Source organism: Lepisma saccharinum, chromosome 7 (assembly GCF_977018435.1).
Source record: "Lepisma saccharinum chromosome 7, izLepSacc3.1, whole genome shotgun sequence".
Taxonomy (NCBI): Eukaryota; Metazoa; Arthropoda; class Insecta; order Zygentoma; family Lepismatidae; genus Lepisma; species Lepisma saccharinum.
Window position 1 is genome coordinate 16700442 of NC_139235.1, and position 17864 is coordinate 16718305.

At 37.5% G+C, this 17864-nt stretch overlaps 1 protein-coding gene across 2 annotated transcripts in view; it reads left to right on the forward strand.

Annotated features, from left to right (window-relative positions):
• Window positions 1–8710, forward strand: part of LOC145989747 (lymphocyte-specific helicase-like) — a 60547-nt gene extending 51837 nt beyond the window's left edge. For both annotated transcript variants that reach the window (XM_083125034.1, XM_083125033.1), the window contains exons 15-16: window positions 7363–7482; window positions 8469–8710. In XM_083125034.1, coding sequence (XP_082981160.1) covers window positions 7363–7482; window positions 8469–8605 — 257 coding nt within the window. In that variant the 3' untranslated portion in view covers window positions 8606–8710. The remainder of the gene's footprint in view (window positions 1–7362; window positions 7483–8468) is intronic.
• Window positions 8711–17864: the final 9154 nt, after the last annotated feature.

Consider the following 17864-nt stretch of genomic DNA (forward strand, 5'->3'; position numbering starts at 1 on the left):
AAGCGTGAATTCTGTAGTTTCTGAATATGCCAACAGTATTCCATTCAAGATGGTGACATTAATGTGAATGCAGTTGAAATAAACTCGTCACAAAATGAAGGAACGTTCTGATTTTTATGGTAGTTTGGATGAAAGAAAAGATAAGGAGAAAGAAAATAATAATTAAAATGTATTACTGGCCAAATAATGTGACATATATGGAGTGTGTAAATGCTTTAATGAAAGAAATCTTGTTCTGCTAACTGCTAGTTTGACGATCCTGAATAGGCCTCTTATAAATGTTACGTCAGTCATGGAAAAAATATATATTTTGAAGGTTTATTTTTAGAAAAAGTAAAGAGAAAATGAGCAAACCACACATAAAAGTTTAAAGGCCATTTTCCACGATTTTTTACTATGTAATATAATGTTCTGTGACACAAGAAATGCAGTGCCGTTCTGGCAGACTTTGAGCATGCACCTCCCATGTGATGGGATATGTATCAGCGGTATTTGTTGGGCAAGAAATAACAGAAAATAACTTCGTGAGCACTGCAAATCCATAACGTAATTTTCATCTTCCTTTCTACTATTAACTAACTAACTCCCTAGCCTTCTTAAACCCAAAGGTTCATGGCTGCAGCAACACAGGCCTTCCATCTTTCCCTATCTTGAGTAAGTTCTATATACTCTTTTCCATCCCTACCGATTTCCCTTAGGTCCATCTCAACGTTGTCCCTCCATCTTCGTCTTGGCCTTCCTACAGGTCTCTTGCCATCAGGTTTCCCAACAAGAATCCTGTACACTCCTCTTTCCTCTCCCATTCGTGCCACATGACCTGCCCACCTAAGTCTTCTTGATTTAATTATTCTAATAATATCTGGACATGAATACAAATTATGTAGTTCTAAATTATGTAACCTTCTCCACTCACCTGTCTCATCCCTTTTAGGTCCAAAGATTTTCCTAAGGATCTTATTTTCAAATACTCTCAATTTATGTTCCTCTTTCAATGTAAGGGACCAAGTTTCACATCCATATAATACTACAGGCAAAATTACTGTTTTGTATATTTTAACTTTTAGTTTCTTAGATATTAAACGAGAAGACAAAAGTTTATGAAGAGAGAAGTAACATGCATTTCCTGAATTAAGCCTACTTTTTATTTCCTCTTTAATATAATTTTCATTTGTTAATATTACTCCTAAGTATTTGAATTTGGAAACTGGTTCAAACGAGTTGTTATCAATAATTAGATTTTGAATATTACCTAACACTTGGTTTCGGCCTGTAAGCATATATTTAGTTTTCTCTTTGTTAACTTCCAAACCTATCTCTTTAGCAGTTTTGAAAAATATTTTAGCATTATTCTTTATTGTATTCACATCATCCCCCAGTAAGTCTACATCATCTGCATATGCTAACAACTGAGTCACACCATTTAATTTTAGTCCTTCTTTAGTTTCTTTTACCTTCCTAACAGCATATTCTAAGGCAAAATTAAAGTGCAATGGAGATAATGCATCTCCTTGTTTTAACCCATCATGAATTGTAAATTTGTCAGACATATTAATACCCACACGAATTTTACTTTCTGTTTCACTGGTGCATATTTTTATCATACTAACAAGCTTCTTAGGTATTCCAAACTCTACTAATATATTATATAATTTATCTCTTTTGACTGAATCATATGCTTTTTTGAAATCAATGAATAGCTGATTGACATTTTGATTATATTCCCACTTTTTCTCAAGTGTCTGTCTGATGTGAAAAATTTGATCTGTAGTTGATCTGTTACGTTTAAATCCACATTGATAATCACCTATAATTTCATTAGCATATGGGGTTAGTCTTGTTAAAAGAATGTTTGCTAATATTTTATATGTTGTTGAGAGTAGAGAAATTCCACGGTAATTATTGCAGTTCATTTTATCACCTTTTTTAAACACAGGAACGATTATGGATTCTTTCCACTGTTGAGGTATTTCTTCTTTATTCCATATTAAACAAATTAATTTATGAATTTGACATATTAATGAATTTCCACCATATTTAATTAACTCAGCTGGTATTAAATCAATGCCAGGTGCTTTGTTATTCTTTAGCCTTTTAATAGCATCCTTAACTTCAGTCAAGTTAGGTTCTGGAACTAAAGGTTCTGCTGTGTGTACTTCATTTACTTCTGATTTATCTCCTACATGGACATTTAAAAGGTCATTAAAGTAGTTCTTCCATCTATTTAGAATATCGCTTGGGTCAGCTAGAAAATCACCGTCTTTATCTTTTATCAAGTTTACTTTAGGTTGCCACCCCTTTCTAAACTCATTTACACCTTTATATAAATCTCTGATATTTTTATTTTTGCTGTTTGTTTCAATTGCGTTAATTTTGCTTTTCAAGTAATCTCTTTTTTTACTTCTAAACGTGCGGTTAACTTCTCGCTTTACTCTATTATAATTGTTTAGATTTGTATCATCAGAGTTATTTAACCACCTAAGTCTAGCCTGATTTCTTATTTCTATTAGATTATGACATTCATTATCAAACCATGGCTTACTTTTTCTCGGTTTATGGTATCCTATACTTTCTTTAGCTGCTGATTCTATTGCATTACGTATGTGCTCCCATTTCTTATTTACGTCTGTTTCATTTATATTTTCATCATCATTTAAATCCTGCAAAACATCAAATCTGTTTGACAGTTTAATTTGGTAATCTTTCTTAATTCTTTCATCAGTAAAATTTCCTGTATCAAATTTTAGAACTTTTAGATTTTGTTGCTTATGATTTATCACTGAGAGTCTTTCTCTTAATTTAGCAATTACTAAATAATGGTCACTGGCACAGTCAGCACCTCTATGCGTACGAACGTCAATTATACTAGTATGCCTTCTCTTATCAATGAGAATATGATCTATCTGATTATGAGTTTTACCATCTGGAGAAGACCAGGTATATTTATGGATATCTTTATGTATAAAAGTGGTACTTTTCACAATTAAATTCTTTGAGGTTGCAAAAGTAATCAATCTTATACCATTATCATTACTTAATTCATGAAGACTTTCTTTACCAATCGTGGGTTTAAATGTCTCTTCTTTGCCAATCTGTGCATTACAGTCACCTAACAGAATTTTCATATCATACTGAGAAAATTTATCAAAGACCTGTTCTAACTCTGTATAAAAATCATCTTTAGTATTATCATCTTTATCTTCCGTTGGTGCATGTATGTTTATTAAAATAATTTTACACCACCTACCCTGTAAAACTGCATATGATATCCTATCATTAATAAATTCTACTGTTTTAAGAGCCGAGATAATTCTATTATTTATGAAAAAGCCTGTTCCAAAATTATGATTTTCAGTACCACCATAGAAAAAAGTATAATTTTTAGTTTTACAATTCCCTTCTCCTGGCCACCTAACTTCCTGGACAGCTACTACATCTAATTTATACTTAACTATCTCATTAACTGTACACTGAAATGCACCAGGCCGGTAAAGGCTCAGAACATTCCAGGTGCCTAATTTAATATCCTTATTCCTAACGTAGATCTTATCCTTAGTCCAGGGACCTCCCAAAGTAGTCCCCACCCGGAGATCCGAAAGGGGGACTATTTTACCTCCGGAATATTTTACCTTGGGAACATCCATGGCCTTATATTGCTGTTTCTTGACATTGTTTTTTTACAGTGCAGAGTTGTCAGCTCTACGCCTAACCCCCAATATGAATGGAGGAACTACTACACAAGACAAACACAAACACATTAGACAGCACAATTACTACACAAGACGAACACAAACACATTAGACAGCACAACTACTACACAAGACACACACAAAACAAAACAATAGAAATTCGATTATCTCGAAAACTACTAATTTTCGGACGGGGTATCATATGGTCAAATTTATTGCAAATTACCTCTACTTTAACCCCTTTCAGGGAATACATCTAATTACAGGTCACCCTATATTAGTATTTGCTTTATTTAAATTTATACTCTGTATTAGAATAGGAGAGCAAGATTTTATCTCAACCTGTTTTAAATATCCCATGTACAAGGGGAAAATGTAAATATGAACTTATATGTCAGCATGGTACGATTTCAATTCATGTCCAGGTACAGTTGCAAGTAAATTGTCCTTGTTAGGGATGAATGAAATAAACGTTGATATTCCTAAAACTTACGCCGTATCCTGATAAACAACTTGACTCTTAATTTTTACCCTATCTAGCTTGTCTACCGAAAAGGGATACAGTATAATTATAAGGATTTTAGAATATGAATTACTTCTAACAATCTTCTCACGATAGGTCATGAGATTTATTGTGTTCTCCTGCTTTTTGCTTTGACTTCTTAATTAAAGTAAGTCGCTTGCATTAATATTCCCATTTTCTGTGTGATAGTAAATCCATTTCCAAAGGCTTTAATTACTGTTAGATCATTTAAGGTTAGTGTTATTAGCATCCAGGTATTTCGAATAGGTTAGGCTAGTACGTTTGCTGCATTAGTATGTGTACACTTTCTCTCTTTGCTTGATGTAAAATTTTTAATACTATACATGATTTAAAAAAAATTGTAAGCGTAACCTTCAACCAAATCAGCCAAACTTGTGCAGCCAAATATTTACCGGATTTCTAGAAAATTAAAAATATATTCAAGTTACACACGGGAATTCAGTTTCCAAAGTTGGAAAGTTTATTTAATACCAAATTCCAATCTTACAAGCTCTTTCCTCAACTAACGTTTACAAAATTATCTTGCATGCATAAGTTGAATCGTAAGTGTTTATTCCACAGCAATTCAATAGCAATTATATATTAACGATGATAATTCTTTACGAATTTAGAGTAAGTATCAATGTAGGATCAAATTTTATCTCTATCGTATTTTTTGCCCTTGGTAATTTGAAAAATGAAAGTACATTTTACAGAACGGTAAAGATTGGATTTTACTTTTATCAACATTATTCACATATTTTGTAATGCCGTATAGCTAACATTTGAAATGTTCTTGATGTGAAAGCAACATTCTGAATGAATAAGAAAGGACGATTCAGTCAGGAAAATAAATATTATACTCTTATAATGCTCTTTGTTAAATGCTATAAATTGACTATAGTTGACTAGTCCTGTGACGTCACGGAAGCTGGTGTGAGGCCCGTATATAAATATCTCGGAGGCCCCGGTTGAGGAGACAGAGTGGAAATAATTCTCAGAATTTCGAAAGCTAATGTAGAATAATGCATATGGTTACATTGATGCAATTATATATTGAAAATCAAAATATAGAAATGGGGGAAAAAAAGAAAGAAAAATCCTGGAGCAGTGGTTTTACTAGGGTGTGGACATTCTGAACCCCTTTTGAGCGTATCAACTTTGTAGTTTGATTCGAACTGACACTTTTTTCTTTTAAAAAGTTTGGAATGCAAAACCTGAAATATGACGTCATTTATCAGGAATAACAAATTACACACGCTAGAAGACGGAGATTCAGTCTCCGAAACGTAGGACATCAATAATGCATCATCCACTGTTCAGTTGCAACAGCACAAATTAATTCTTAAGTTTGTCTTATCTTAATGCCGTTCACATTTCGTCAGATTCAAAATCTAGCCACTCTTTCATTCTACGCTGTGAAATACTATTACAGAATAAATACGGTGGTTAAAGAGTGAAAGCTGTGGGATTCTTAACACAGTGGAGTCACCAACTCCTCTTGGTCCACATAGCAACAGGTGAGATGTCACTAGCTCTTGATTGGCATAGCAACAGCTTTAGGACCTACAACTAAAAAAGCAATTTCTTGAACGTGGATTATACTGCGCATTATACAAGAGATAAATTTTTTTGTCACTTTTCCCCATCAAAAACCAGGGTGCGCATTATACACGCACGTGCATTATACACGCGTAAATATGGTATCTGGGTAGTTGAGGTGAGAGAGGAAATATCGTTTGTGTTTTTGTTTAGTTTCCAGCTATTTTGACTTGTCACTACTTGGATGTTGTATGGGAGGAAAGGTGGTTGGATGTGGTAGGATGGTAGGGGAAGGCAAAGCATTAATTCTTATTGTTGGGAGTGGGTTGTCTGACCTGGAATTCAGCTTTACTCCACCATGTGGAGAGTTGGGATTCTGTATCCATGATTTAGAGCTAGTTCAGTGACGGTGATAGGTGGTTGCTATCTCGCCCCTTTGATCTTCTCTGGAACAGTAGGAGAAGGCTCTATGGTAGAAATTCAACCACATATCCTTTTGCTTGAGTGGATGGTTGGAAAGTGCATATATATGTTGCCTGCATCCAGTGTTCTGTACACAGAGGTTATGAATTTTTGAGTCTGTGGCTGATGGTGATGTCTAGGAAGTTGATCTTGCCCTGCTTTTCATGTTGTATAGTGAAATTCAGTCTGGGGTGCATGCTGTCCAGTTTTTCCATTAATAGGTTGATTTCTTCCAATTTCTTGTATGTGACTATTGTGTCATCAGTAGGGGCACATACTTTTGGTAAATAAAAAAGCAAGAATTCAGTGCAAAAACTGAGTCAATTTAGTGTTCAAAAGCAGTATATAAAATAAAATTTCGGTGTTATAGTGGTGAAAAATCGGATGAAAAGTGGTATATAAAAATACAATTTGGTTTTAAAATTGTGACTATAATCCTAAATTTGATTTAAAAACTACACTTACAGGAACAAAAGAGATGCACACTATTCTCCACAGCTCCCACCAACTCCCTGTGGCATTTTCCATCCGAAGAACAGCTATTTTGAAATATGAAAGCTGTTCATTCCAGGTCATGTCATTTTCTATGGTGGTTGGCTCAACAGTGAATGACCACCACCCTCTATGCGATAACCTCACATGACACTGCCATCTAGTGCATGACCACTGGTGTCACGTTGTGGTACCACCGCTTAAATTTGAGGAGAGAAAAATTGTTGCCATGACTAACACTCCAACCCTCATAGAAACATTTCTGCAGCATTGTTCAGAACTCAAGTTTCGTTCCTTATTTGATTCTAGACTGACAATTGTTTGCGGTCCTGAAAATAATGTACCAAGATCAGAAAGAAAATTTCCCATCCTCATCCTGACTTCAAGAAATGATTTCCCAACTTTTCAGAATCCCGAACAGTCAAGAAATTCAAAATGATCATGTATAAGAGTGGCTATTTCTCAATATTTTCTGCACCGTGAGTGTCTTAAATTTCTTGCAAGTTTGAGTTTTTATTCCAGAAATGCAAAAAACAATCACTTGGAAAAAGGGGGGGGGGGGGTACAATTCGAGTTTTCACAACGTTGGTAAATTTCAAATATTTCGCATCATAAGTGCCAAGATTTTTCCTAAATTGAATCATTTCTTTATTTCAGATAAATTCAAGCTAGGCAGAAGTAATCTCCATCACACAGTTGCTGGAGTCCCTCTCCCAGAGCTTTTGGAGCTGCTCAATTCAAAAGAGCATGATAAAGTGGTTCGGGCTGACAAAGCAGGTATGGAAATTAGTTCATTATTTAATTCAGTGTTTCATTAGTTCATATTTGTGCTTGGTGAATGAATGTGATCTTTTCTAAGATTTTATTTATACCAGGGTGGATAAAAATCGTCATATTTATTTTTGATTTTCTTTTATTTAAATTATTTTTTGATTCTTTTAAAAACAAGCTTTAAATTGCTTGTATGTTTATTGACACACTAAATATATTTTTTTATAGAAAGGCTTTTCTGATAAACAGCTCTGTAAAATATTTGAACAGTTTAATTAAAGCAAATAAAAAATTATGTGTAAATGTACATTTTTCTGTTTGTGATTCTGTACATTGGAACTTACTATGAAGATGTTTGTTGAGTGTGTTAATGAAACTAATAATTTCAGTAACTTTTCTTTCAGTAAAAATAAAACATACTATGTAATTGTAACTTTTTTTTTAGTCTTTGTGTCTGAATTTTGGCATTTTTTTAAATGATAGTTTGCAAAATGTTTAATGATAATGACATTATTTATGGTTTAACATGGTTAGTATTTTGTATATTATTGTACACAAAATTTTTGCAATTTTTATTAGTGTGCAATATTTTGTTGATAGAAATAGGTACCCACATCTGTGCATTAACTTCGCACAAACTTTTCACACATCTTGAATCAAGTAATAATTTTTCGCTTGTCAGTTTGAAGACCAATTAACCAATGTCTTAATACCCATTCTGATCACTGTGCTGTACGATATACTCTAATGATGATGAAATTACAAAATATACTTTCACCTGGTACAACCAGTACAAATGTAGCATCGTGTATTACACCTTGTATGTGTATTACTGGACTACTTAGCATAAATAAATAAATAAATAAATAAAAATAAATATATTGTACTTATTTTGAATGCAATTATAGGTATTTCTTTCTTTTCAGGCTGTGAATTTAGTGTTTTCATTCTAGAAAACCATTGATGATAATAATACTTGGTTTTTATTTCAGTATTCACAAAAGAAGAGCTGGACCTTCTCCTAGACAGAAGTGATCTCCTGAGCAGTTCTTCGCAGAGCGAATCTTGTGGCAAAGTTTCTGGCGTATTCAAGGTCCTCAAAGTAGATGCAGGAGGCAAGATAGATTAACCCAGTGGATGTTAATTTTGTGTTTGTTAAGTGTATAAAATCATTGTAATTCAGGAAGAATCATTGTTTTAATTTAGGACGAATAAAATAAACTTTCGCACTTTTCTTGGGACAGCTATTTATTATCCTTGAGTTCTGTTCCAAATGATGTGTGTTTACTATGAAGCATTGTTTCTTGGAAGTATCTCCAAAAGTATCTGTAGTAAGCATACATCACAAATTCTGTACACTTTGTTATCCACACTAGCAAGTAGTCATTTCATGAAAGGGATCTTCATTACCGTTTCTGGAAACACGGGTACACCAAGAAATGTAGTCACAAAAGTGTTGATACAGTGGAACCCAGATTTTATGTTTTTGAGGGAACCAAGCTGGTAAAACTTAAAATGCAGGAAAGTGTAAAATCGAGGATTTTTTTTTTTAACATTCTATGTTGGAACCATCAAGGTTGAATGTGTAATACGGGAGAAAATAAAATCGGGCTTCCACTGTATATGTGAAACAACTCGACCTAACCTTGTAAAACCAAAATTATACAATTACCTTACACTTGTTTTGTTGGTATTTTTGCCAGATTTTTTTTCACTGGGGATGGGCCATTTTTTCTCATACAAATAAAGTACATTTATAAAATTTTACTAGTATGAATAAGCAATATCCTCCAACCAGTTTCTTGATTGCATATTGACACGGTCGTGCCAGGTTCAACTATAGCATATTAATATCCATAAGAATAGATTTATCTCAATACAAATTGAGCATGAGTAACATGAGACTGTATATCGGTATACACGTGACACCTCCCAGGGCACGGGAAAACATTAAGATTTGCAGTAAATTAACAAACTCAGGACTTACGTGTTAACATCTAAGTTCAGAATATATTTATCTTGATTATGCAATTAAGAACAACATTTTACATCATAACGAAATGCACTAAAAATCATAGTCACAGCAGCACAAAAATTATCACATGAACTTCCATTAATCTCCTTACTTCTATTCCAAGATTCATATCTATCAGGCGGGATGATGTACTTCAGCAGACTGTTCATACGTCCGGGAAGGACATTGAGAAACAAAATCGACGACGACTCGTGGAAGCACTCACAGTCTAGGAGATTTTGGATTCGACCTTCTAAAAGTATTTTCCTCATGTCTGGAGAACAATTAAAAATCTTCAGATTGTCGAAATTTACCTTGCACACTTCCTTACGAGTTTTTGTGTCCAATAACACTGCCGTGTTGAATTTCACTTGGGTAGCTATGAACGGTCCTGTCCACAAATAAAACAACTTGGAAATGGTTCGGTTAACAGCTGAACTTGGACGATGACTTCTTAGCAGCACCAGGCCATCCTCCTTCAACTGCAAAGCATGGCACTTCTGCTTCAGTTTCCGCCTCTGCACAGAATATCGTTCCCTTAACTGCACTTGAACAACCTTACTCTGCCAGTCTTTCTCACCATCTTCGGATTCGGGCTGGAAATTTAGTACAATCTTGGATAGAACTTCACGTACAAAAACAATTTGTAATTGTTATCAACCAATGAGGCAATGTTGAAGAGCATTTTGAACAATATCAGGTAGACACACTGGCAATACACGTGAAGAAAACGTAAGAATTTCTGCAACTCAACTGGATAAAATCTTTGAATCACTGGAACGTCACTGGACAGATGAATGTCACAAACTAAGCCCTTTTCCGTGCCAGACCTCTCTGAAAACACCTTACTATGTGCAATAAATATCTCGAACAATTCGGCTCTTTGTTCCTTAGCCAATAATTCACTGGAGTCAATCTTCTCCCTTATATCCTCTAGCGGTGTAGCCCATTTATCGTAGCTAGCTTCAATCCTCCGGACGCTCATTTGCTTATCAACGGAATCATCATCGTCTAGCTTTTGCTCAATTGGCTCTCCATCCACCATTAGATACAACTTCTTATGCTTGAGATTGATCTCTGCTTCATATTTCTGCAGGAACGAATAACCCAATAATAAGTCTGAAGGCAAATCCTTCACAACAAAAATTTCTAAAGGTATGGTGTTCTCAGCAATTTCCAGCACGATTCTGCGCTTTCCCACAACTCGAGTTCGACTTTTTCCAGCGAAATCAATAAGTCGTACCTCTGGAGTAGCTTGTAACATGGCCCCTGGCAAATTTTGCTTTATTTTCTTCCAAATCTCGAGACTCAGAACAGATATTTCAGCTGCAGTGTCCACTATACAAGTGATATCAACATTTGCTACACGTGCCTTGAACTCAGGCGCTCTTCCAAAGTTTTTAGACTGACTAGCCTGACACAAATTGTAAAGAAACTCACTCTCTTCATGATTAATAACGAACACCAGCTTCAGATCATTACTTACAGACTGGGAATTATTTTCTGCAGGCCCCAATTCTATCCGAGACCGCCCGACATCAGAAGGGGACGTTTCTATGCCAGGCGTGGGGTAAAATCCCGCACCTGGTCGAGATTTGCTCCATTCTCCCAGCAAAAATTTCTGGTCAGCTCAACGCTCTGTTGCTGCTCGTTACTAGGGTACGACACTGCAGCATCTGTTTGTAAGCCACTGCTCGCCGTTTGGAATCGTGGAGAGCTACGACCTTCCCTCAAAGGTTCACTGTGCTCCGGTGAAGATACACGGTTCTCATTTCGTGGTGTCTCACAAGGTTCGTATCTGGGAGCAGCATACTCACGTCTCTGCCTATTTTGGCTTTGTTGACGATAACGGTTGCCGTTTCTATATGGACCTGCAGAGCGATTTTCACGGTAATTATTCTGCCTCTGGACCATACGAACCCTCGGGTTTCTGTTTGCCGAGTTGCCTGGAATATCTCTGTTGTTCTGGTGAGTAGGATTCTCCTTCCTCCACGCAGTTCGCCAAGCATCCTGCTCTTCCGCTTGCTCGTATCTCTTAACAAAATCTGCAAGCAAATCAACAGTTACGGGTGCGTGGGCCATACACAATTGCTTCACTCTATAAGGCAATTGGCCGATTATGAGGTTTACCACCTCATGCTCTGTGTAGTGGCTACTCAGGTTTCTGTAAGCAGAGTATACAGACCAAACATATTCTTCCAAACTGTTGTCATTGTTTTTATTGTACCGTTTGGCCCTAACAGATGCCAACTCCCTTTCTTTTGCCTCTGAAGACGCAAAACGCCTCTTAAACGCCCTACGGAAATCTGAATATGTGTGGAAATCATTCTTGTGAGAGTAGAACCAATGATAAGCCATGCCCGTTAGCAAACGAGGAATAATCTCCAGCCTGTATCTATGCGGGATCTGAAGGATCTCAAGGTTGGTATCTAATTCTTTGAGATAAATCTCAGCCGAAGTGGCTATAATATTTCCGTCGAATTTCCGCATGGAATTCAGGTCAGCCATCCGGGGAGTCATCCCACCACGCGTAGCATTGATTCGAGATTTTCTTTCTTTTCTCTTTTCCGATAAAGTCGACTCGCTGCCTGAAGAACTGGAAACGATCTCTCTGTGGCGTCTTTTCTTTACATGTGTACGGTTTCGTTGCCCCGAAGAGACCTCAGAACGACTAGGAGACAGCAACCTTCGAAAAGGCGGGCCTAGCTGGTCCATCCGCGGTAACTCTGGTTCACCGGAGAGTGGCAACTTGCTTAAAGTGGTTGAAATTTGAGCCACTTCGTCACAAAGATTACGCATGTCTAAAGAAAGCTTCCCTTGTTTGGATTCCATATCATTTTTCCACTCTTCAGCATTCTCTCTAGGACCCTCCGTGCTGCTTTTAAGGTTTTCTGCCACCGTCTCTACAACTCGCAAATTCAAGTTCTCTCTCAGCTGATATGCCATACTGGTCACCTGGTTATCCAACTCTCTGGACATTTCTTCCCTGAAACCACTCTGTGTTTCAGTGATTTCCTTTCGGAAGTCCTCCTTGGTCTGCTCAGCTTCTTCCCTCAACAGAACAACTGTTTCATGGAGTTTAGATTCCAGCTGCTGAGAATTTGACTGACACGCTTGACGTAAGCTCATCTTCTCAATTTCAAGGTTTTCGTTCAATTTCTGCTGTCCCTCAGACATTTGCAGAGTCAGTTGTTCGATCCTCCGTCCCATCTCTGAATTGGACGCAGCGAGTTGTGAACAACTATGGGACAGTTTCTCCTCCATCCTTGCTTCTAGCCGGCACTCAAGAGTTCTACTACTTTCTTCCAATTTTAGTTGTAAACTGTGCTGCAAGATATTCATATTTTCCTGTAGTTTATCCTCTAACCTCCTAGAGTTCTCATGTAACTTAGCCTCCAAGCTATCAGAATGTTCCCGCATTTTTGATTCTAGATTATTAGCATTTTCCGTAATCCTTTCCTGGATTCTAAGTTCTAGATTACTAGAATTTTCGGTAATCCTTTCCTGGATTCTAAGTTCTAGATTACTAGAATTTTCGGTAATCCTTTCCTGGATTCTAAGTTCTAGATTACTAGAATTTTCGGTAATCCTTTCCTGGATTCTAAGTTCTAGATTACTAGAATTTTCGGCCATTTTTTTCTCGATTCTAGTTTCCAGGTTGCTGGAATTTGCCTCCAGCATTCGCTGCAATGACGCAAGCAAATCAGCAGTAACAGGAACAACAGGAACTGCAAGTTTTTCTTTGCATGCGAGACATGCTAATTCACCAGGAGAATTACTTTCCTTTGGTGACTTTAACTTTGCACAATTCAAATGAAAAGTATTGTGACACTCAGTGCAAACAAACGTATCATCAAGCCTTGATGTAGTCTCACAGCAAAACACATGAACTGTGCTTTCATCAACACATGAAGCTTTGGTTCCACTTCTTAATATTTTCTTTTCCATTGTTGCGCATCAAAAGTTCTGAGTCAACTGCAAATCTAAAACACGTTACCAAAGATTAACGTAGCTAATGCACAATGTGTTCGTGGCCCCACGTTCTGTCCGCCAAATTATTGACACGGTCGTGCCAGGTTCAACTATAGCATATTAATATCCATAAGAATAGATTTATCTCAATACAAATTGAGCATGAGTAACATGAGACTGTATATCGGTATACACGTGACACCTCCCAGGGCACGGGAAAACATTAAGATTTGCAGTAAATTAACAAACTCAGGACTTACGTGTTAACATCTAAGTTCAGAATATATTTATCTTGATTATGCAATTAAGAACAACATTTTACATCATAACGAAATGCACTAAAAATCATAGTCACAGCAGCACAAAAATTATCACATGAACTTCCATTAATCTCCTTACTTCTATTCCAAGATTCATATCTATCAGGCGGGATGATGTACTTCAGCAGACTGTTCATACGTCCGGGAAGGACATGTCAATATACATATATTGTATGAAAATCATCATCCTTCATCATTTCCTGCCTCTCGCTGAGCCAGCATAGAAGTTGAGCCTCTCCATTTTTTCCACCATGCCTATCTTTCCATGATGTTCCAATCTTGTCGTCTTCTAACACTCTCCACTATCTGCTCTTTCCACCAACATCTTGGTCTCTCCCTTGGCCTTATTCCCACTCCTTGTGCATTGTAAGCTCTTACTGGTAGTCTTTCTGCATCCATCCTCTTCATGTGTCCAAACCATCTCATCTGTGCCTGATCTATTCTGTCCTGAAGTTTCACCACCCCCACTGTCTCTCGGATCTCCTCATTCCTTATTTTATCCCTTCTAGTCTTCCCCAATATACTCGTTAGAAATTTCATCTCCACTGCCTGCAACTTTCTTTTGTCTCTCTCTGCCATTGTCCAAGTCTGCTCCATACGTAATTATTGGCACATAGTATGTGTTATGTCTTACCTTTTTGCGTTTCATAGGTAAATCCCTGGTCCATATTAATCTTGGAACGGTTTGATATAGTCCACCGCTCATTTGTCCTCTTCTGTTTACCTCCTCATTCATCTTTTCTTCCACTTCTCTCAATTATGCTTCCTAGATATTTGAAGCCCTCCACTACCCTCAACTCTTGTGTGTCCTTCTTTATTCTTGGTTCCTTTCTGGCTCTGTTTCTTTTCGTTATTAGCACCTCACGCTTTTCTTCACTGAATTTCATTCCTGCTCTTCTGATTTCCTGATTCCACCTATCAGGCTGTGTCTGTACTTCTTCCCTGTTTCCCCGTATTACTAAGTCATCAGCGAAGAACAGGGCCTTCATCTCTTCCTCTCCCATCATCTGCCCCACCTCTTCGTTAATTGCATCCATTGTAATTATGAAGAGCAGTGGGGGAAAGAGCACTTGCCTGTATGAATATGTTCTTATTAGGGCTGAGGCGATACCGATGTATCGGTATCGGCTAGTATCGGTTCAATTTCTTTCGCCGATACCAAAGATTTTGCATGGCTAGAGCGAACGAAGAGAAACAACTCATTTGTCAACATTTGTCCTTTTCAAAAGTTTGTTCACCCTTCCTTGTGACAGGTTGGGGCCCTGCACAAGAATTCCATGTACATTTCCAAAAATGATGCACCCTCCTGGGAAGCAGATGACAAGATCAAAGGCAGGGTTAAAGTGAAAGCACTGCGCCCCAACCTGACATTGAAGGTGTGTAACTGCCTGGTGGTCAATGCTATGTGGAAATAAAAGAAACCATTCCTTGCCAATTCTTGTTCGCAAACTCGTGGACCCCTTCATGCTAGAGACAGAATCGGAGGGACAATATACCATCGAAATTTCCCTTTTCTAAAATAAAATCCCTCAATTTGCAATGATGTATCGGTTGCCTCGACTCTGTCACACGATCTCTAATAGAATGGGTTTGTAACACTACATTGCTAGCTCACCGATCACTGTGTTCGCCATGTTCCTAAATTATGCAACCTCCCCAAACACGGTGCTCAAGTCAAAAGAGTTCAATGAATAAGTATAATAATAATGTTTTGCATAACAGATTTATTTGGGTGTGCACATGAGAATGTGTGAATAGGCAGAAGCCGCTACTGGTTACTTGTCGCTTTTCACTTCAATATTGAATGATTTGATTTGGTTTATTTTACTTACACTACCACTTTAGGCTAATCAGAAAGATGACTGATGATATGATGAAATTTATGAAGGGACACTCACAAAGATTACCCATGCCCAGTCTGGGATTTGAACCCGGGATCCTTGGTGTACTGTGCTAACCACTTTGCTATGGAGACCAGCTTCGCTTCAATCTGAAAACTCTCTTAGATATGAATTCAGACAAATTTAAGCAAAAATACAGAACTCTAATCTGGCTCATTGCCTACCAACCAAGTTACTGAGTCAGCCCTGGTTTTATGTGATTTTTGGCCTCTGCTATTTCACCTGTGTGAATTTTTATGTCTGTGATACCACTATGGGGTTGTTTGCCTTTGGTATAGCAATGGCATGTCAGAAACATGGGCTTAGTTTGTTGGTAAAGTCTACATTTTAACTAAAATTTCTATGCAGCCAAAACTTTGTTTGCATCCTCAAGAAATGGAAGGCCTCCCCGATGGCGCAATCGTAGCATCGTCGCCTTGTAATCAAGGGATTCCAGGTTTGACACCCGGTGGAGGTGTGGTTCGGATCTCACTGTAAACTGTAGGTCCAGTCTCAATTAGCCTTACTGTGCATAAAGTGGACTTTAGACACCAACTCAAACAAACTCAAGGAATGGATGACACTTAGAATATTTGGTGACATTTTACCAGTAATTAATATTTGTACTGAAGCAAAAGATTTTGAACTAGAAATAGAATAGCTAAGACTGGTATGCCTAAACCCAGAGGTTCTTTGCCTCAACAGTGTAAGTTTTCAATATCTTACTCTTCGATCCATTCTTAACAATCCTTACCAATTCATACAGCTCTCTTACCATCAGGTTCTCCAACAAGGATGAAGAAATAGCATTGTTTAAAAGTCTGACTAAAACAAATGGATATCCTTTGGCAATAATATACAATTTTGCTTTAAAAAAACACTAACTTAATATTAAAGAGAACAAGATAAAATCAGAAAAATGAATACCACTTGTCAAAGGTCTATATGGGGAAAATATTGCAATAAAATATAAACTATAGGCTAAAAGACTAAAAATCGGCAACTTACGTGTGTGAGTATGAGATTTATCGTACTACGTTTCGGAGGTTGCACTACCTCCTTCTTCAGGTTGAAACGATGTTATTCAGACACCTGACATGGTGCCTCGTCGTGAAAGTGAAGGTTAAGGATTTAGGTTAAAAAGTTGCTTGAAGGACACTTTCAAAAAAAAAAAAAGAATATAAATTACACATCTAAAACCGCGCAATACAATAAAAACAAAAGAACATCCAAGGCTGAAGTTGGCGAACTGCTGACCGATGCTCAGGGTAGGCGAATGCACGGTGTCAGCCCGTACCAGGGGAAAGAGAACTTCCCCTCCTCAATTCTTCCAAACTGGGGCTCGGGAGTCACCAATCCAAGGAGAAGTCGACCTCCTCCTCGGCGGCTTTCCTGACCTCAGGAGTAACATGGAAGCCCATCTCGTCCCTAAACACTGCGGCCTTATCCCATTTTTTAAAGAAATTAACCCAGCCGTCTTCTAAATTCCCATCGTCCCTATTAAGTTTATTCCAATTTTTCGCGCATATATAGGCAGCTTCATATACGTTTCGGTCCAATTTATTGTTAACCTCCCTAATAATTTCCCTTTTAGCAATTTTATGTCGGTTAACCAATATGTGTTCAGATAATCCAGTTTTGGGTATGCCCTCCTTTACGTCTTTATCATGCTCTCCCCACCTAACTTGCATACTTCTCCCGGTTTGTCCCACATATTCCTTTCCGCATTCGCACACTATCCTGTATACTCCCTTCCGCTCTTCAGGGTTATTGCGCTTATTCCCCCTCCCTTTCTTATAGGATGTAAAGTGCTTTTCAATACTCCGGGGCGCTCTTACCCCACATTTTATTCCGTAACCCCTCACGGACTTTTCAATTTTCTCTGAGACCCCCTTAAAATATGGGATCCCGACAAAATATGTGTTTTTTTCACCGTTTCCTATCTCGGTTTTTTTATCCTCTTTGTCATTTTGTGATGTTTCTTGCCTAACAATCCTTTTGGCTTTCCTAGCTACTTTTTCCAGGTCGCGGATAGTGTACCCATTCTTTACCCCCACCTTCCTTATACAGCATTTTCGACCAATTGGGGAAGCAGGACCCCAGGATTGGGTTCACTAGGGAAGATATGGCCAACGGAAAGATCCACTTTCTTGACTTGTGCCTTACTAAAACTGGACAACGGATCGTAACCGGGGTCTTCCA